Consider the following 21,777-nt stretch of genomic DNA (forward strand, 5'->3'; position numbering starts at 1 on the left):
GGGTTAGTGTGGTGGGGACCATCAGGCTGCAGGGTTAGTGTGGTGGGGACCATCAGACTGAGGGTTAGTGTGGTGGGGACCATCAGACTGCAGGGTTAGTGTGGTGGGGACCATCAGACTGCAGGGTTAGTGTGGTGGGGACCATCAGACTGCAGGGTTAGTGTGGTGGGGACCATCAGACTGAGAGGATATTACTGTTTACTGTTGGTGACTCCCTGTTCTTTCTCCTCCTTACTCTCTCTCTCTCTCTCCCTCTCTCTCTCTCCCTCCCCACCTCTCTCTCTCCCTCCCCACCTCTCTCTCTCCCTCCCCACCTCTCTCTCTCCCTCCCCACCTCTCTCCTCTCTCTCCCTCCCCACCTCTCTCCTCTCTCTCCCTCCCCACCTCTCTCCTCTCTCTCCCTCCCCATTTCTCTCTCCCTCCCCATCTCTCTCCTCTCTCTCCCTCCCCACCTCTCTCCCTCTGCTCTCCTCTCTCTCCCTCCCCACCTCTCCCTCCCTCTCCTCTCCTCTCCTCTCTGTTCCTCCTCTCCAGACTCTCTCTCCCCCCCAATCCCCTCAGCATGTATGCTTTCCATGCAGTAGACAATCAGCACCTCCAGTTCTTGTGGGATTGGACCCAGCACAACCTGACCATCCGGGCCGGGAAACTGTTCTTCCGATCCAACCCTAAACTCTGCATGTCGGAGATCCGGAAGATGTGGCAGAGGACGGGCATCACAGAGAAGTTTGAGGAGGACGACTTCAGGAACAACGGAGACCGAGCAAGCTGTACTTTATTTATATTATACTGTACTATACAGCTCTATGGTATTATACTGTACTGCTCTATGGTATTATACTTTACTGCTCTATGGTATTATACTGTACTGCTCTATGGTATTATACTGTACTGCTCTATGTTATTATACTGTACTGCTCTATGATATTGTACTATACAGCTCTATGGTATTATACTGTACTGCTCTATGGTATTATACTGTACTGCTCTATGGTATTATACTGTACTGCTCTATGGTATTATACTGTACTGCTCTATGGTATTATACTGTACTGCTCTATGGTATTATACTGTACTGCTCTATGGTATTATACTGTACTGCTCTATGGTATTATACTGTACTGCTCTATGGTATTATACTGTACTGCTCTATGGTATTATACTGTACGGCTCTATGGTATTATACTGTACGGCTCTATGATATTTTAATTTATATTAATCTATACTGTACTATACAGCTCTATTATACTATACTTTATATTTAACAGCTCTATACTATACAGCTCTATTATACTATACTTTATATTTAACAGCTCTATACTATACAGCTCTATGATACTATACTTTATATTTAACAGCTCTATGATACCATACTTTATATTTAACAGCTCTATACTATACAGCTGTATGATACTATATTTTATATTTAACAGCTCTATACTATACAGCTCTATGATACTATACTTTATATTTAACAGCTCTATACTATACAGCTCTATGATACCATACTTTATATTTTACAGCTCTATACTATACAGCTCTATGATACCATACTTTATATTTAACAGCTCTATACTATACAGCTCTATATTATACTTTATATTTAACAGCTCTATACTATACAGCTCTATGATACCATACTTTGTATTTAACAGCTCTATGATACCATACTTTATATTTAACAGCTCTATACTATACAGCTCTATTATATTATACTTTATATTTAACAGCTCTATACTATACAGCTCTATTATACTATACTTTATATTTAACAGTTCTATACTATACAGCTCTATGATACCATGCTTTATATTTAACAGCTCTATACTATACAGCTCTATTATACTATACTTTATATTTAACAGCTCTATGATATTATACTTTATATTTAACAGCTCTATACTATACAGCTCTATGATACCATACTTTATATTTAACAGCTCTATACTATACAGCTCTATGATACCATACTTTATATTGAACAGCTCTATGATACCATACTTTATATTAAACCCTTTTAGTTACTACATGGCAGTACCAGTCAAAAGTTTGGACACCTACTCATTCAAGTTTTCTTTTTTAGTTTTGCTATTTTCTACATTAGTGAAAACATCCAAACTATGAAATAACACATATACAATTATGTAGTAACTAAAAAAGTTAAACAATTCAAAATATAGATTTTAGATTCTTCAAAGTAGCCACCCTTTGCCTTGATGACAGCTTTGCACACTCTTGGCATTCTCTCAACAAGCTTCATGAGGAATACTTTTCCAACGGTCTTGAAGGAGTTCCCCCATATGCTGAGCACTTGTTGGCTTTTTTTCCTTCACTCGGTGGTCCAACTCATCCCAAACCATCTCAATTGGGTTGAGGTCAGGTGATTGTGGAGGCCAGGTCATCTGATGCAGCACTCCATCACTCTCCTTCTTGGTCAAATGGCCCTTACACAGCCTGAAGGTGTGTTGGGTCATTTTCCTGTTGAAAACCAAATGATAGTCCCACTAAGCGCAAACCAGATGGGATGGCATATCCCATAGAACCATAGAATGCTGTGGTTGCCATGCTGGTTTATTCTAACTAAATCAGTGTCACTGGCAAAGCATCCCCACACCATCACACCACCTCCTCCATGCTTCACGTTGGGAACCACACATGCAGAGATCATCCGTTCACCTACTCTGCATCGCACAAAGACACGGCAGTTGGAACCAAAAATCTCAAATTTATACACATCAGACCAAAGGACAGATTTCCACCAGTCTAATGTACCATTGCTCGTGTTTCTTGGCCCAAGCAAGTCTTTCTCTTGTTTGTGTCCTTTAGTAGTGGTTTCTTTGCAGCAATCCAATCATGAAGTCCTGATTCACACAGTCTCCTCTGAACAGTTGATGTTGAGATGTGTCTGTTACTTGAACCATGTGAAGCATTTATTTGGGCTGCAATCTGAGGTGCAGTCAACTCTAATGAACGTATCCTCTGCAGCAGAGGTAACTCTGGGTCTTCCTTTCCTGTGGCAGTCCTCATGAGAGACAGTTTCATCATAGCGCTTGAGGGTTTTTGCGACTGCACTTGAAGAAACTTTCAAAGTTCTTGAAATGTTCCGATTGACTGTGATATCTTCTGTATACCACCCCTACCTTGTCATAACACAACTGATTGGCACAAATGCATTGAGAAGGAAAGAAATGACTATTTCCTAAAATAACAAGTCCACATTATCAAAAGAACAACTCAAATAAGCAAAGAGAAACGACACAAATTAGCATTTTAACAAGGCACACCTGTTAATTGAAATGTATTCCAAGTGACTACAACGTGAAGCTGCTTGAGAGAATGCCAGAGTGTGCCAAGCTGTCATCAAGGCAAAGGGCGGCTACTTTGAAGAATCTGAAATATATTTTGATCAGTTTAACACTTTTTTTGGTAACTACGTGATTCCATATGTGTTATTTCATAGTTTTGATGTCTTAACTATTATTCTACAATGTTGAAAATGGTCAAAATAAAGAGAACCCCTGGAATGAGTCGGTGTGTCCAAACCTTTGACTGGTACTGTATCTGGTTAAGCCATGCCCATTCATTGAAACAGTAGCTGTGTACTGCATGTGGAGTGGCAGGTAGCCTAGTGGTTAGAGCATTGGGCCAGTAACTGAAAGGTTGCTAGATCAAATCCCCGAGCTGACAAGGTACAAATATGTCCTTCTGCCCCTGAACAAGGCAGGAAGAAAAATAAGAATTTGTTCATAACTGACTTGCCTAGTTAAATAAAGGTAAAATAAATCAATGTTTCAGCCATGTCCATTCGTTGAAGAAATATTTGTGTACTGCATGGTTCAGCCCACACCATATTGCCCTCGACAGCAAACTCTGGAAACAAACAAGTTCTACTTTTCCTGCTCTCACCACTTAGACAATGTAATGGGCTGGTTTGATCTCACCACTGAGAGAATGTAATGGGCTGGTTTGATCTCACCACTTAGACAATGTAATGGGCTGGTTTGATCTCAACACTGAGAGAATGTAATGGGCTGGTTTGATCTCAACACTGAGAGAATGTAATGGGCTGGTTTGATCTCAACACTGAGAGAATGTAATGGGCTGGTTTGATCTCACCACTTAGACAATGTAATGGGCTGGTTTGATCTCAACACTTAGACAATGTAATGGGCTGGTTTGATCTCAACACTGAGACAATGTAATGGGCTGGTTTGATCTCACCACTGAGAGAATGTAATGGGCTGGTTTGATCTCAACACTTAGACAATGTAATGGGCTGGCTTGATCTCACCACTTAGACAATGTAATGGGCTGGTTTGATCTCAACACTGAGACAATGTAATGGGCTGGTTTGATCTCAACACTGAGACAATGTAATGGGCTGGTTTGATCTCAACACTGAGACAATGTAATGGGCTGGTTTGATCTCAACACTGAGACAATGTAATGGGCTGGTTTGATCTCAACACTTAGACCATGTAATGGGCTGGTTTGATCTCACCACTGAGACCATGTAATGGGCTGGTTTGATCTCACCACTGAGACAATGTAATAGGCTGGTTTGATGAGATGTTTCTAAGCACCTGTAGGATTAGGGCTGATCGTTGTGATTGGTTTTATTCTCCAGGTGAGCTGACTGTGGTTGTGATTGGTTGCCAGGTGAACAGGCTGTGTAAATTGTGTGATTGGTTGTGTTCACCAGGTGAGAGTAAGATCTTGCGGTTCAAGTCCAACAGTACGATGTCTAACCGTATCAAAGTGACCTGGCAGCGCTACAGACCCCCAGACTATAGAGACCTCATCTCATTCATACTATACTACAAGGAGGCGTAAGTTACTCTACAGTCTGTCTCTACTCCCTCTATATCCTCTAACCCATCAGTCTCTGTACTTCCTCTATATCCTCTAACCCATCAGTCTCTGTACTTCCTCTATATCCTCTAACCCATCAGTCTGTCTGTACTTCCTCTATATCCTAGAACATCATCTAACCCATCAGTTTCTCCACTTCCTCTATATCCTCTAACCCATCAGGCTCTCTACTTCCTCTATATCCTAGAACATCATCTAACCCATCAGTTTCTCCACTTCCTCTATATCCTAGAACATCCTCTAACCCATCAGTCTCTGTACTTCCTCTATATCCTCTAACCCATCAGTCTCTGTACTTCCTCTATATCCTCGAACCCATCAGTCTGTGTGTACTTCCTCTATATCCTCTAACCCATCAGTCTCTCTACTTCCTCTATATCCTCTAACCCATCAGTCTCTCTACTTCCTCTATATCCTCTAACCCATCAGTCTGTCTGTACTTCCTCTATATCCACTAACCTATCAGTCTGTCTGTACTTCCTCTATATCCTAGAACATCATCTAACCCATCAGTTTCTCCACTTCCTCTATATCCTCTAACCCATCAGTCTCTCTACTCCCTCTATCCTAGAACATCCTCTAACCCATCAGTCTGTCTGTACTTCCTCTATATCCTCTAACCCATCAGTCTGTCTGTACTTCCTCTATATCCTCTAACCCATCAGTCTGTCTGTACTTCCTCTATATCCCCTAACCCATCAGTCTCTGTACTTTCGCTATATCCTCTAACCCATCAGTCTCTCTACTTCCTCTATATCCTCTAAACCCATCAGTCTCTGTACTACCTCTATATCATCTAACTCATCAGTCTGTCTTTACTTCCTCTATATCCCCTAACCCATCAGTCTGTCTCTACTTCCTCTATATCCTCTAACCCATCAGTCTGTCTTTACTTCCTCTATATCCTCTAACCCATCAGTCTGTCTCTACTTCCTCTATATCCTCTAACCCATCAGTCTGTCCTCTACTTCCTCTATATCCTCTAAACCCATCAGTCTCTGTACTACCTCTATATCATCTAACTCATCAGTCTGTCCTCTACTTCCTCTATATCTAACCCATCAGTCTGTCGCGACTTCCTCTATATCTAACCCTAACCCATCAGTCTGTCTCTACTTCCTCTATATCCTCTAACCCATCAGTCTGTCCTCTACTTCCTCTATATCCTCTAACCCATCAGTCTGTCCTCTACTTCCTCTATATCCTCTAACCCATCAGTCTCACTACTTCCTCTATATCCTCTAACCCATCAGTCTCACTACTTCCTCTATATCCTCTAACCCATCAGTCTCTCTATATTCTCTAACCCATCACTCTACTTCCTCTATATCCTCTAACCCATCACTCTACTTCCTCTATATCTAACCATAACCCATCAGTCTCTCTCTACTTCCTCTATATTCTCTCACCCATAAGTCTCTCTACTTCCTCTATATCCTAGAACATCCCCTAACCCATCAGTCTCTCTGTACTTCCTCTATATCCTAGAACATCCTCTAACCCATCACTCTACTTCCTCTATATCTAACCCTAACCCATCAGTCTGTCTCTACTTCCTCTATATCCTCTAACCCATCAGTCTCTCTACTTCCTCTATATCCTCTAACCCATCAGTCTCACTACTTCCTCTATATCCTTTAACCCATCAGTCTCTCTATATTCTCTAACCCATCAGTCTCTCTACTTCCTCTATATCCTCTAACCCATCACTCTACTTCCTCTATATCCCGAACCCATCAGTCTGTCTCTACTTCCTCTATATCCTCTAACCCATCAGTCTGTCTCTACTTCCTCTATATCCTCTAACCCTAACCCATCAGTCTGGCTCTACTTCCTCTATATCCCCTAACCCATCAGTCTGGCTCTACTTCCTCTATCCTCTAACCCATCAGTTTCTCTACTTCCTCTATATCCTCTAACCCATCAGTCTCTCTACTTCCTCTATATCCCCTAACCCATCAGTTTCTCTACTTCCTCTATATCCTCTAACCCATCAGTCTGTCTCTACTTCCTCTATATCCTCTAACCCTAACCCATCAGTCTGGCTCTACTTCCTCTATATCCCCTAACCCATCAGTCTGGCTCTACTTCCTCTATCCTCTAACCCATCAGTTTCTCTACTTCCTCTATATCCTCTAACCCATCAGTCTCTCTACTTCCTCTATATCCCCTAACCCATCAGTCTCTCTACTTCCTCTATATCCTCTAACCCATGCGTCTCCCTCTCCTCCAGTGCGTACCAGAACATCACAGAGTTTGACGGCCAGGACGGTTGTGGCTCCAACAGTTGGAACATGGTGGACGTGGACCTTCCCCAGGAGAAGAATTCTGACCCAGGGGTTCTACTGTCGCCTCTCAAGCCCTGGACCCAGTACGCCATCTACGTCAAAGCCATCACTCTGGTGGCAGAGGATAGACACATCCTGGGAGCCAAGAGTGAAGTAGTCTACATCAGAACCAGCCCCTCAGGTAAAGGACAGGGGTGTAGGGGTTAGGGTGTAGGGGTTAGGGTGTAGGGGTTAGGGTGGAGGGGTTAGGGTGGAGGGGTTAGGGTGGAGGTGGAGGGGTTAGGGTGGAGGGGTTAGACATCCTGGGAGCCAAGAGTGAAGTGGTCTACATCAGAACCAGCCCCTCAGGTAAAGGACAGGGGTGGAGGGGTTAGGGTGTAGGGATTAGGGTGGAGGTGTAGGGGTTAGGGTGGAGGGGTTAGACATCCTGGGAGCCAAGAGTGAAGTGGTCTACATCAGAACCAGCCCCTCAGGTAAAGGACAGGGGTGGAGGGGTTAGGGTGTAGGTGGAGGGTTTAGGGTGGAGGGGTTAGGGTGGAGGGGTTAGACATCCTGGGAGCCAAGAGTGAAGTAGTCTACATCAGAACCAGCCCCTCAGGTAAAGGACAGGGGTGTAGGGGTTAGGGTGTAGGGGTTAGGGTGTAGGTGTAGGGGTTAGGGTGGAGGGGTTAGGGTGGAGGGGTTAGGGTGTAGGTGGAGGGGTTAGACATCCTGGGAGCCAAGAGTGAAGTAGTCTACATCAGAACCAGCCCCTCAGGTAAAGGACAGGGGTGTAGGTGGAGGGTTTAGGGTGGAGGGGTTAGGGTGGAGGGGTTAGGGTGGAGGTGTAGGGGTTAGGGTGGAGGGGTTAGGGTGGAGGGGTTAGACATCCTGGGAGCCAAGAGTGAAGTAGTCTACATCAGAACCAGCCCCTCGGGGAAAGGACAGGGGTGGAGGGGTTAGGGTGGAGGGGTTAGGGTGGAGGGGTTAGGGTGGAGGGGTTAGGGTGGAGGGGTTAGGGTGGAGGGGTTAGGGTGGAGGGGTTTGGGTGGAGGGGTTTGGGTGGAGTGGTTAGGGTGGAGGGGTTAGGGTGTAGGGTGGAGGGGTTAGGGTGTAGGGGTTAGGGTGTAGGGTGGAGGGGTTAGGGTGGAGGGGTTAGGGTGGAGGTGGAGGGGTTAGGGTGTAGGTGGAGGGGTTAGGGTGTAGGTGGAGGGGTTAGGGTGTAGGGGTTAGGGTGTAGGGGTTAGGGTGTAGGGTGGAGGGGTTAGGGTGGAGGGGTTAGGGTGGAGGTGTAGGGGTTAGGTTGTTGGGGTTAGGGTGGAGGGGTTAGGGTGGAGGGGTTAGGGTGGAGGGGTTAGAGTTTATTGATTAAGAAAAGACCTGATGTATAATATGGGGGGTTGGATAGCAGAGCTCTAGGAAGTACTGTCACAAGGCCCAGTTACCATTCCTGTAGAGCCGTCCATGCCCCTGGATGTGACAACTGTTACAATCTGTTTCCTGTAGGGCCGTCCATGTCCCTGGATGTGACAACTGTTATAATCTGTTTCCTGTAGAGCCGTCCATGTCCCTGGATGTGACAACTGTTATAATCTGTTTCCTGTAGAGCCGTCCATGCCCCTGGATGTGACAACTGTTATAATCTGTTTCCTGTAGAGCCGTCCATGCCTCTGGATGTGACAACTGTTATAATCTGTTTCCTGTAGAGCCGTCCATGCCTCTGGATGTGAGAACATACTCTAACTCCTCTACCAACCTGGTGGTCCGCTGGTCTCCCCCTGCCTCCCCCAACGGGAACCACACCTATTACCTGGTCCGCTGGCAGCAACAGGCTGAAGACAGAGAGCTATACCAACACAACTACTGCTCTAAAGGTCACTACCCTGACCCCTCCACCCTGACCCCTCCACCCTGACCCCTCCACCCTGACCCCTGACCCCTCCACCATAACCCCTGACCCCTCCACCATAACCCCTCCACCCTGACCCCTCCACCCTGACCCCTCCACCATAACCCCTCCTCTCTCTGTCTCTCCTCAGAACTGAAGATCCCGGTCCGTATAGCTGCTACCGGGTTGACTGACATGGAGGAGGACCTGAAGCCTACTAAACCAGACGTTGGTGGGGGGGACAAGGGGCCGTGCTGTCCCTGTCCTAAATCTGTAGGAGACCTGGAGGCAGAGGCAGCTGACGCTTCATACAGAAAAGTCTTTGAGAACTTTTTACACAACTCTATCTTTACCCCCAGGTAAGCAGATCACAGGCCGTAACACACACACACACACACACCTGGGGAGAACGTCTTACACAACTCTATCTTTACCCCCAGGTAAGCAGATCACAGGCCGTAACACACACACACACACACACACCTGGGGAGAACGTCTTACACGACTCTATCTTTACCCCCAGGTAAGCAGATCACAGGCCGTAACACACACCTGGGTAGGATCCAGTAGGACACCACCTAAATCTTCTGAAATGGAAAACAAATATGAGCAGTCTTGTTGAACAAATGGCCATTTATACTGAACACAAATATAAACACGACATATAAAGTGTTGGTCCCATGTTTCATGAGCTGAAATAAAAGATACCAGAAATGCTTATTCCTCTCAAATTCTGTGCACAAATATGTGCACAAATAACCCTGTTAGTGAGCATTTCTCCTTTGCCAAGATAATCCATCTACCTGACAGGTGTGGCATATCAAGAAGCTGATTAAATATCATGATCATTACGCAGTACGGTTGACTGGCGTGAACCCGATTACTGAGATTTAACGGGATTATTTTTCCTTGCATAAATAACTCAGAAACCGGTTAATTCTAATAAATTATTGAAATGAACAGCGTGGCGTGAAAATGAACTGTTAAATTATATGTGATGACTAAATCTGGTTTCTCTACAGCTTCTGATGATTAATCAATGCTCAGGGTGGGGGATGGACAGGCCGTCTCAGGGTGGGGGGCGGACGGCCCGTCTCAGGGTGGGGGGCGGACGGCCCGTCTCAGGGTGGGGGCGGACGGCCCGTCTCAGGGTGGGGGGCGGACGGCCCGTCTCAGGGTGGGGGGCGGACGGCCCGTCTCAGGGTGGGGGGCGGACGGCCCGTCTCAGGGTGGGGGGCGGACGGCCCGTCTCAGGGTGGGGGCCGGACGGCCCGTCTCAGGGTGGGGGCGGACGGCCCGTCTCAGGGTGGGGGGCGGACGGCCCGTCTCAGGGTGGGGGCGGACGGCCCGTCTCAGGGTGTCTCAGGGTGTCTCAGGGTGGGGGGCGGACGGCCCGTCTCAGGGTGGGGGGCGGACGGCCCGTCTCAGGGTGGGGGGCGGACGGCCCGTCTCAGGGTGGGGGCCGGACGGCCCGTCTCAGGGTGGGGGCCGGACGGCCCGTCTCAGGGTGTCTCAGGGTGTCTCAGGGTGGGGGGCGGACGGCCCGTCTCAGGGTGGGGGGCGGACGGCCCGTCTCAGGGTGGGGGGCGGACGGCCCGTCTCAGGGTGGGGGGCGGACGGCCCGTCTCGGGGGGCGGACGGCCCGTCTCAGGGTGTTACCATCTGGTTGGTCTGTTACCATCTGGTTGGTCTGTTACCATCTGGTTGGTCTGTTACCATCTGGTTGATCTGTTACCATCTGGTTGATCTGTTACCATCTGGTTGATCTGTTTACCATCTGGTTGGTCTGTTACCATCTGTTTACCATCTCTTACCATCTGGTTGGTCTGTTACCATCTGTTACCATCTGGATGGTCTGTTACCATCTGGTTGGTCTGTTACCATCTGGTTGGTCTGTTACCATCTGTTTACCATCTGGTTGATCTCTTACCATCTGGCTGGTCTGTTACCATCTGGTTGGTCTGTTACCATCTGGTTGGTCTGTTACCATCTGTTACCATCTGTTACCATCTGGGCGGTCTGTTACCATCTGGGCGGTCTGTTACCATCTGGGCCGTCTGTTACCATCTGGGCCGTCTGTTACCATCTCGGCCGTCTGTTAGCACCTGGTTGGTCTATGATACAGTAATATAAAGACTGAATGCATGTCTAATTTACCATCTGGTTAGTCTAATTTACCATCTGGTTAGTCTAATTTACCGTCTGGTTATTCTAATTTACCATCTGGTTAGTCTAATTTACCATCTGGTTAGTCTAATTTACCGTTTGGTTGGTCTAATTTACCATCTGGTTGATCTATGATACAGTAATATAAAGACTGAATGCATGTCTAATTTACCGTCTGGTTTTTCTAATTTACCATCTGGTTATTCTAATTTACCGTCTGGTTATTCTAATTTACCATCTGGTTAGTCTAATTTACCATCTGGTTAGTCTAATTTACCGTCTGGTTATTCTAATTTACCATCTGGTTAGTCTAATTTACCATCTGGTTAGTCTAATTTACCGTTTGGTTGGTCTAATTTACCATCTGGTTGATCTATGATACAGTAATATAAAGACTGAATGCATGTCTAATTTACCGTCTGGTTTTTCTAATTTACCATCTGGTTATTCTAATTTACCGTCTGGTTATTCTAATTTACCATCTGGTTAGTCTAATTTACCATCTGGTTAGTCTAATTTACCGTTTGGTTGGTCTAATTTACCATCTGGTTAGTCTAATTTACCCATCTGGTTAGTCTAATTTACCATCTGGTTAGTCTAATTTACCCATCTGGTTAGTCTAATTTACCATCTGGTTAGTCTAATATACCCATCTGGTTAGTCTAATATACCCATCTGGTTAGTCTAATATACCCATCTGGTTAGTCTAATATACCCATCTGGTTAGTCTAATATACCCATCTGGTTAGTCTAATATACCCATCTGGTTAGTCTGATATACCCATCTGGTTAGTCTGATATACCCATCTGGTTAGTCTAATATACCCATCTGGTTAGTCTAATATACCCATCTGGTTAGTCTAATATACCCATCTGGTTAGTCTAATTTACCATCTGGTTAGTCTAATTTTACCCATCTGGTTAGTCTAATTTTACCCATCTGGTTAGTCTAATTTTACCCATCTGGTTAGTCTAATTTTACCCATCTGGTTAGTCTAATTTTACCCATCTGGTTAGTCTAATTTTACCCATCTCCATCTGGTTAGTCTAATTTTACCCATCTGGTTAGTCTAATTTTACCCATCTCCATCTGGTTAGTCTAATTTTACCCATCTGGTTAGTCTAATATACCCATCTGGTTAGTCTAATATACCCATCTGGTTAGTCTAATTTTACCCATCTGGTTAGTCTAATATACCCATCTGGTTAGTCTAATATACCCATCTGGTTAGTCTAATTTTACCCATCTGGTTAGTCTAATTTTACCCATCTGGTTAGTCTAATTTTACCCATCTGGTTAGTCTAATTTTACCCATCTGGTTAGTCTAATTTTACCCATCTGGTTAGTCTAATTTTACCCATCTGGTTAGTCTAATTTTACCCATCTGGTTAGTCTAATTTTACCCATCTGGTTAGTCTAATTTTACCCATCTGGTTAGTCTAATTGAGCCATCTCCATCTGGTTAGTCTAATTTACCCATGTGGTTAGTCTAATTTACCATCTGGTTAGTCTAATTTATCATCTGGTTAGTCTAATTTAGCCATCTCCATCTGGTTAGTCTAATTTATCATCTGGTGAGTCTAATTTAGCCATCTCCATTTGGTGAAGTTGCATTTCAATCAAATAATTTCAAAGTTTATTTGTCACATGTTCCAAATTCAAAAGGTGTAGACCTTACAGTGAAATGCTTAGCTTACAGTGATGGGCCGTACGCTCTACCCTCTGTAGTGCCTTGCAGTCGGAGGCTGAGCAGTTGCCGTACCAGGCGGTGATGCAACCCGTCAGGATGCTCTCGATGGTGCAGCTGTAAAACTTTTTGAGGATCTGATGCCAAATCTTTTCAGTCTCCTGAGGGGGAATAGGTTTTGTCGTGACCTCTTCACGAATGTTTTGGTGTGTTTGGACCATTCTAGTTTGTTCATGGTCTGACTCTCTCATAGAAATACTGTCCAGGAGATCCGGCCAGCCAGAGTTCTGTCAGGCTGCTCAGAGGATAGGTTTGTCTGTGTCCGTCTGTCTGTTCCCCAGCCAGTCAAACAGCCCTGGTCAGCCCTACTGGAACATGTCTATAGGGAAGCACCCTAGTGAGAGAAAAGTCAGGATTTACAGAGAGAGCAATGGGAAAAAAAGGGAGGGGATGAAGAGAAGGGAAAACCCCAGTCTGCCACGGCAGCTCCCCGCCAGACACCTGACTGGATCTGGTGTCGCCTGACTGGATCTGGTGTCGCCTGACTGGATCTGGTGTCGTCTGACTGGATCTGGTGTCGTCTGACTGGATCTGGTGTCGTCTGACTGGATCTGGTGTCGCCTGACTGGACCTGGTGTCGCCTGACTGGACCTGGTGTCGCCTGACTGGACCTGGTGTCGCCTGACTGGACCTGGTGTCGCCTGACTGGATCTGGTGTCGCCTGACTGGATCTGGTGTCGCCTGACTGGATCTGGTGTCGCCTGACTGGATCTGGTGTCGCCTGACTGGACCTGGTGTCGCCTGACTGGATCTGGTGTCGCCTGACTGGATCTGGTGTCGCCTGACTGGATCTGGTGTCGCCTGACTGGATCTGGTGTCGCCTGACTGGATCTGGTGTCGCCTGACTGGATCTGGTGTCGCCTGACTGGACCTGGTGTCGCCTGACTGGACCTGGTGTCGCCTGACTGGACCTGGTGTCGCCTGACTGGACCTGGTGTCGCCTGACTGGATCTGGTGTCGTCTGACTGGACCTGGTGTCGCCTGACTGGACCTGGTGTCGCCTGACTGGACCTGGTGTCGCCTGACTGGACCTGGTGTCGCCTGACTGGACCTGGTGTCGCCTGACTGGATCTGGTGTCGCCTGACTGGATCTGGTGTCGCCTGACTGGATCTGGTGTCGTCTGACTGGACCTGGTGTCGCCTGACTGGACCTGGTGTCGCCTGACTGGATCTGGTGTCGCCTGACTGGATCTGGTGTCGCCTGACTGGATCTGGTGTCGCCTGACTGGACCTGGTGTCGCCTGACTGGATCTGGTGTCGCCTGACTGGATCTGGTGTCGTCTGACTGGACCTGGTGTCGCCTGACTGGACCTGGTGTCGCCTGACTGGATCTGGTGTCGCCTGACTGGATCTGGTGTCGCCTGACTGGACCTGGTGTCGCCTGACTGGACCTGGTGTCGCCTGACTGGACCTGGTGTCGCCTGACTGGACCTGGTGTCGCCTGACTGGATCTGGTGTCGCCTGACTGGACCTGGTGTCGCCTGACTGGACCTGGTGTCGCCTGACTGGATCTGGTGTCGCCTGACTGGACCTGGTGTCGCCTGACTGGACCTGGTGTCGCCTGACTGGATCTGGTGTCGTCTGACTGGACCTGGTGTCGCCTGACTGGACCTGGTGTCGCCTGACTGGATCTGGTGTCGCCTGACTGGATCTGGTGTCGCCTGACTGGATCTGGTGTCGCCTGACTGGACCTGGTGTCGCCTGACTGGATCTGGTGTCGCCTGACTGGATCTGGTGTCGTCTGACTGGACCTGGTGTCGCCTGACTGGACCTGGTGTCGCCTGACTGGACCTGGTGTCGCCTGACTGGATCTGGTGTCGCCTGACTGGATCTGGTGTCGCCTGACTGGATCTGGTGTCGCCTGACTGGACCTGGTGTCGCCTGACTGGACCTGGTGTCGCCTGACTGGACCTGGTGTCGCCTGACTGGACCTGGTGTCGCCTGACTGGACCTGGTGTCGTCTGACTGGACCTGGTGTCGCCTGACTGGACCTGGTGTCGCCTGACTGGACCTGGTGTCGCCTGACTGGATCTGGTGTCGCCTGACTGGATCTGGTGTCGCCTGACTGGATCTGGTGTCGCCTGACTGGACCTGGTGTCGCCTGACTGGACCTGGTGTCGCCTGACTGGACCTGGTGTCGTCTGACTGGATCTGGTGTCGTCTGACTGGATCTGGTGTCGCCTGACTGGATCTGGTGTCGCCTGACTGGATCTGGTGTCGCCTGACTGGACCTGGTGTCGCCTGACTGGACCTGGTGTCGCCTGACTGGACCTGGTGTCGCCTGACTGGATCTGGTGTCGCCTGACTGGATCTGGTGTCGCCTGACTGGACCTGGTGTCGCCTGACTGGACCTGGTGTCGCCTGACTGGACCTGGTGTCGCCTGACTGGATCTGGTGTCGCCTGACTGGACCTGGTGTCGCCTGACTGGACCTGGTGTCGCCTGACTGGACCTGGTGTCGCCTGACTGGATCTGGTGTCGCCTGACTGGATCTGGTGTCGCCTGACTGGATCTGGTGTCGCCTGACTGGATCTGGTGTCGCCTGACTGGATCTGGTGTCGCCTGACTGGATCTGGTGTCGCCTGACTGGATCTGGTGTCGTGTAATAGAGGGAGTGTAATAGAGGGAGGGAGATTGTAACGGAACAATCCTCTACTGCTGAAAATCCAAGCCGTGTTTTTGCCAGTGAAAGGATTCCTCCACACAGGTTATTTGTTGACTAGTGTTTTGTTAGTGTTTGGACGACTGTGATTGTCACTCCCACATCCCTCTGCTCTCTCTCCCTCTCTTCCAGACCTCCAGACAGGCGCCGTCGGGATCTATTTGGCGTGGCTAACCGTACCATCCTCCGTGGTGTGACCACCTACCCTAACGCCACGTCACCTGACCTTTGGGCCAACGCTACAGAGGCGGAGTTAGCGGACAGGGAGTATGACTTCGTAGAGTGGGCAGTCAGCGAGCGGGAGCTGCAGATATCCGGTCTGCAGCCGTTCACGGTTTACCGGATCGACATCCACGCCTGTAACCAACAGGTGAAACGCTGCAGCGCGGCAGAGTTCATCTTCTCCAGGACCAAACCTGCAGGTTCGTACTGCTCCCTCATCTCTCTTTCATTATACAGTAGAGCTTTGGTTGAAACTAAACATTCCCATAGTACTGAGTTAAGTTACTCAGCACTGCAGAGTTCATCTTGATGCCTGACACTTTTCTTGTTTGCGTGAGGTGAATTTATGTGTGTTATCATGTCATATATTGTCATCACTACTAGAAGATTTTATGACTGACACGGATTTAACATATGTTTATTGGAACTGGCTAGAGGGGTATCCTACGAAGCAGGTTAGAGGGGTATCCTACGAAGCAGGCTAGAGGGGTATCCTACGAAGCAGGCTAGAGGGGTATCCTACGAAGCAGGCTAGAGGGGTATCCTACGAAGCAGGTTAGCGGGGTATCCTACGAAGCAGGCTAGAGGGGTATCCTACGAAGCAGGTTAGAGGGGTATCCTACGAAGCAGGCTAGAGGGGTATCCTACGAAGCAGGCTAGAGGGGTATCCTACGAAGCAGGTTAGCGGGGTATCCTACGAAGCAGGTTAGAGGGGTATCCTACGAAGCAGGTTAGAGGGGTATCCTACGAAGCAGGTTAGAGGGGTATCCTACGAAGCAGGTTAGCGGGGTATCCTACGAAGCAGGTTAGCGGGGTATCCTACGAAGCAGGTTAGAGGGGTATCCTACGAAGCAGGTTAGAGGGGTATCCTACGAAGCAGGTTAGAGGGGTATCCTACAAAGCAGGTTAGAGGGGTATCCTACGAAGCAGGTTAGAGGGGTATCCTACGAAGCAGGTTAGAGGGGTATCCTACGAAGCAGGTTAGAGGGGTATCCTACGAAGCAGGTTAGAGGGGTATCCTACGAAGCAGGTTAGAGGGGTATCCTACGAAGCAGGTTAGAGGGGTATCCTACGAAGCAGGTTTGAGGGGTATCCTACGAAGCAGGTTTGAGGGGTTTGTGAGCTAACTTTGGTCAACTCAGTCGTACGAAAGTAGCTTAACTTTTAGTCAGGTACATTTCTATGACAACCAATCATTCAGAACTAACCTGCTCCAGGGCAGGCTAACTCAGGGCTAACTCCACTATCCTGCATTCAGAACTAACCTGCTCCAGGGCAGGCTAACTCAGGGCTAACTCCACTATCCTGCATTCAGAACTAACCTGCTCCAGGGCAGGCTAACTCAGGGCTAACTCCACTATCCTGCATTCAGAACTAACCTGCTCCAGGGCTGGCTAACTCAGGGCTAACTCCACTATCCTGCATTCAGAACTAATCTGCTCCAGGGCTGGCTAACTCAGGGCTAACTCCACTATCCTGCATTCAGAACTAACCTGCTCCAGGGCAGACTAACTCAGGGCTAACTCCACTATCCTGCATTCAGAACTAACCTGCTCCAGGGCAGGCTAACTCAGGGCTAACTCCACTATCCTGCATTCAGAACTAACCTGCTCCAGGGCTGGCTAACTCAGGGCTAACTCCACTATCCTGCATTCAGAACTAACCTGCTCCAGGGCTGGCTAACTCAGGGCTAACTCCACTATCATGCATTCAGAACTAACCTGCTCCAGGGCAGGCTAACTCAGGGCTAACTCCACTATCCTGCATTCAGAACTAACCTGCTCCAGGGCAGGCTAACTCAGGGCTAACTCCACTATCCTGCATTCAGAACTAACCTGCTCCAGGGCTGGCTAACTCTTGGCAGGAACTAATGGGGATCCATAATAAACCCCAGGAAGAGTAGCTGCTGCCTTGGCAGGAACTAATGGAGATCCATAATAAACCCCAGGAAGAGTAGCTGCTGCCTTGACAGGAACTAATGGAGATCCATAATAAACCCCAGGAAGAGTAGCTGCTGCCTTGCCAGGAACTAATGGGGATCCATAATATACCCCAGGAAGAGTAGCTGCTGCCTTGGCAGGAACTAATGGGAATCCATAATAATAAATACAAGACATCGTTCTAAGCATGTTCAGAGAGAGAAAGACCCTACTCTGAAAGACCATGCCCCAAAAGTCCATGGGGTGGAGAGAAAGACCCTCCCATTTAACATTGATACTCTAATTTTCCCAGTACCCATCAAGAGGTTGCTACAACCTGGCCTGTGAATGAACGTTTACCACGTAGGTACCCAGGTCTAGAGATAAATGAAAGGGATCACGGTGAAAGACTGTGACACAGTCAAACCCACCTTGTTCACTCTGGCCTGCATCTAGCCGATCTAGGGTGTAATCATTCGCAAACGAGAGTTTCTATTGGACAAATCTCAGCTATGTTTATCCCCCTTTCATTCCATTTGCCTCCTTTTAAGAAATGTTATTCATCAGAATCAGCTGAATGAATTCACCCCTGGTCACACACAAACAACATGACTACTGTCATAGCAGCCACGTACAAACAGCATGACCACTGTCATAGCAGCCACGTACAAACAGCATGATCACTGTCATAGCAGCCACATACAAACAGCATGACCACTGTCATAGCAGCCACGTACAAACAGCATGACCACTGTCATAGCAGCCACACACAAACAGCATGACCACCGTCATAGCAGCCACGTACAAACAGCATGACCACCGTCATAGCAGCCACACACAAACAGCATGACCACTGTCATAGCAGCCACATACAAACAGCATGACCACTGTCATAGCAGCCACACACAAACAGCATGACCACCGTCATAGCAGCCACGTACAAACAGCATGACCACCGTCATAGCAGCCACGTACAAACAGCATGACCACCGTCATAGCAGCCACATACAAACAGCATGACCACTGTCATAGCAGCCACATACAAACAGCATGACCACTGTCATAGCAGCCACATACAAACAGCATGACCACTGTCATAGCAGCCACATACAAACAGCATGACCACTGTCATAGCAGCCACGTACAAACAGCATGACCACTGTCATAGCAGCCACGTACAAACAGCATGACCACTGTCATAGCAGCCACGTACAAACAGCATGACCACTGTCATAGCAGCCACGTACAAACAGCATGGCCACTGTCATAGCAGCCACGTACAAACAGCATGACCACCGTCATAGCAGCCACGTACAAACAGCATGACCACCGTCATAGCAGCCACCTACAAACAGCATGACTACCGTCATAGCAGCCACGTACAAACAGCATGACCACCGTCATAGCAGCCACGTACAAACAGCATGACCACTGTCATAGCAGCCACATACAAACAGCATGACCACTGTCATAGCAGCCACGTACAAACAGCATGACCACTGTCATAGCAGCCACGTACAAACAGCATGACCACTGTCATAGCAGCCACATACAAACAGCATGACCACTGTCATAGCAGCCACGTACAAACAGCATGACCACTGTCATAGCAGCCACGTACAAACAGCATGATCACCGTCATAGCAGCCACTGGCATAGCAGCCACATACAAACAGCATGATCACTGTCGTAGCAGCCACTGGCATAGCAGCCACATACAAACAGCATGATCACTGTCATAGCAGCCACGTACAAACAGCATGACCACTGTCATAGCAGCCACGTACAAACAGCATGACCACTGTCATAGCAGCCACGTACAAACAGCATGATCACCGTCATAGCAGCCACTGGCATAGCAGCCACATACAAACAGCATGACCACTGTCGTAGCAGCCACTGGCATAGCAGCCACATACAAACAGCATGATCACTGTCGTAGCAGCCACTGGCATAGCAGCCACATACAAACAGCATGACCACTGTCATAGCAGCCACGTACAAACAGCATGACCACTGTCATAGCAGCCACGTACAAACAGCATGACCACTGTCATAGCAGCCACGTACAAACAGCATGATCACCGTCATAGCAGCCACTGGCATAGCAGCCACATACAAACAGCATGACCACTGTCGTAGCAGCCACTGGCATAGCAGCCACATACAAACAGCATGATCACTGTCGTAGCAGCCACTGGCATAGCAGCCACATACAAACAGCATGATCACTGTCATAGCAGCCACTGGCATAGCAGCCACTGGCATAGCAGCCACTGGCATAGCAGCCACATACAAACAGCATGATCACCGTCATAGCAGCCACTGGCATAGCAGCCACATACAAACGGCATGATCACTGTCGTAGCAGCCACTGGCATAGCAGCCACATACAAACAGCATGATCACTGTCGTAGCAGCCACTGGCATAGCAGCCACATACAAACAGCATGATCACTGTCGTAGCAGCCACTGGCATAGCAGCCACATACAAACAGCATGACCACTGTCATAGCAGCCACTGGCATAGCAGCCACATACAAACAGCATGATCACTGTCATAGCAGCCACATACAAACAGCATGACCACTGTCATAGCAGCCACTGGCATAGCAGCCACATACAAACAGCATGATCACTGTCATAGCAGCCACGTACAAACAGCATGACCACTGTCATAGCAGCCACGTACAAACAGCATGACCACTGTCATAGCAGCCACATACAAACAGCATGACCACTGTCATAGCAGCCACTGGCATAGCAGCCACATACAAACAGCATGACCACTGTCATAGCAGCCACATACAAACAGCATGACCACTGTCATAGCAGCCACGTACAAACAGCATGACCACTGTCATAGCAGCCACGTACAAACAGCATGACCACTGTCATAGCAGCCACGTACAAACAGCATGACCACTGTCATAGCAGCCACGTACAAACAGCATGACCACTGTCATAGCAGCCACGTACAAACAGCATGATCACTTTGCTCTTTGTAGAATTCCTTCTCGCATCCAGGCGCTCTCCTCTTCAACTTTTCCCTTCGCTTGCAGACTTTTGTGCACCACATCAGCTGTCTGTGATCAGGCGAGAACAAACTTCCAAGGCAAACCTTCATATCATAACCGCTACACACCGCCTACATTGTTGTCACCATATTAGCTACGTCATAGCTAGTCAACATAGCTACGAGAGCTAATGCATTAGTAAAACCGCTACAATCATGCAGTAGTCAGCAAGCAGTTTAGCAGTTCCCCCGGCAGGCCCCGGTGGCAATAAATTAATAGAACCAAAAGCAATACCTTGACTTGGAAGAGTTCCACTATTGCAAAACATAGCCAGCTAGCAGGCTAGCCAACAGCGCTGTTGAGGCTACTGTAGACCTTCATTGCAAAATGTGTTTTTATCAGTTATTTGGTGACTTGAATATATTTAATATAGTTTTATCTAAAAAGGTAAACTTAATTTTTTAAATGTTTCACTATTTCTATTTTCTGAAATTCACTGAGGAGGATGGAGTCCGCTTCCTCCTCTGAGGAGCCTCCACTGTTGTGGCGGTCGTTGAGTCTGTTGTGGCGGTCGTTGAGTCTGTTGTGGCGGTCGTTGAGTCTGTTGTGGCGGTCGTTGAGTCTGTTGTGGCGGTCGTTGAGTCTGTCGTGGCGGTCGTTGAGTCTGTCGTGGCGGTCGTTGAGTCTGTCGTGGCGGTCGTTGAGTCTGTCGTGGCGGTCGTTGAGTCTGTCGTGGCGGTCGTTGAGTCTGTCGTGGCGGTCGTTGAGTCTGTCGTGGCGGTCGTTGAGTCTGTCGTGGCGGTCGTTGAGTCTTGTGGTGGTCATCGAGTCTGACATGCTGCTGTTCCTCCTCTGTTCTTCCCCCCTCTGCTCTGTGAACACATGCTGCTGTTCCTCCTCTGTTCTTCCCCCCTCTGCTCTGTGAACACATGCTGCTGTTCCTCCTCTGTTCTTCCCCCCTCTGCTCTGTGTACACATGCTGCTGTTCCTCCTCTGTGCTTCCCCCCTCTGCTCTGT

The 21,777-nt window shown here is 48.3% G+C and overlaps 1 protein-coding gene across 1 annotated transcript in view; it reads left to right on the plus strand.

Annotated features, from left to right (window-relative positions):
- The window catches only part of LOC135554301 (insulin-like growth factor 1 receptor), a 103,723-nt gene that overhangs the window by 48,598 nt on the left and 33,348 nt on the right, over positions 1-21,777 (plus strand). Inside the window, exons 7-12 of the mRNA XM_064986527.1 lie at positions 562-770; positions 4,703-4,829; positions 7,106-7,341; positions 8,846-9,013; positions 9,179-9,386; positions 15,735-16,024. Coding sequence (XP_064842599.1) covers positions 562-770; positions 4,703-4,829; positions 7,106-7,341; positions 8,846-9,013; positions 9,179-9,386; positions 15,735-16,024 — 1,238 coding nt within the window. The remainder of the gene's footprint in view (positions 1-561; positions 771-4,702; positions 4,830-7,105; positions 7,342-8,845; positions 9,014-9,178; positions 9,387-15,734; positions 16,025-21,777) is intronic.

The sequence above is a fragment of the Oncorhynchus masou genome, chromosome 2, assembly GCF_036934945.1.
Source record: "Oncorhynchus masou masou isolate Uvic2021 chromosome 2, UVic_Omas_1.1, whole genome shotgun sequence".
Lineage (NCBI taxonomy): Eukaryota > Metazoa > Chordata > Actinopteri > Salmoniformes > Salmonidae > Oncorhynchus > Oncorhynchus masou.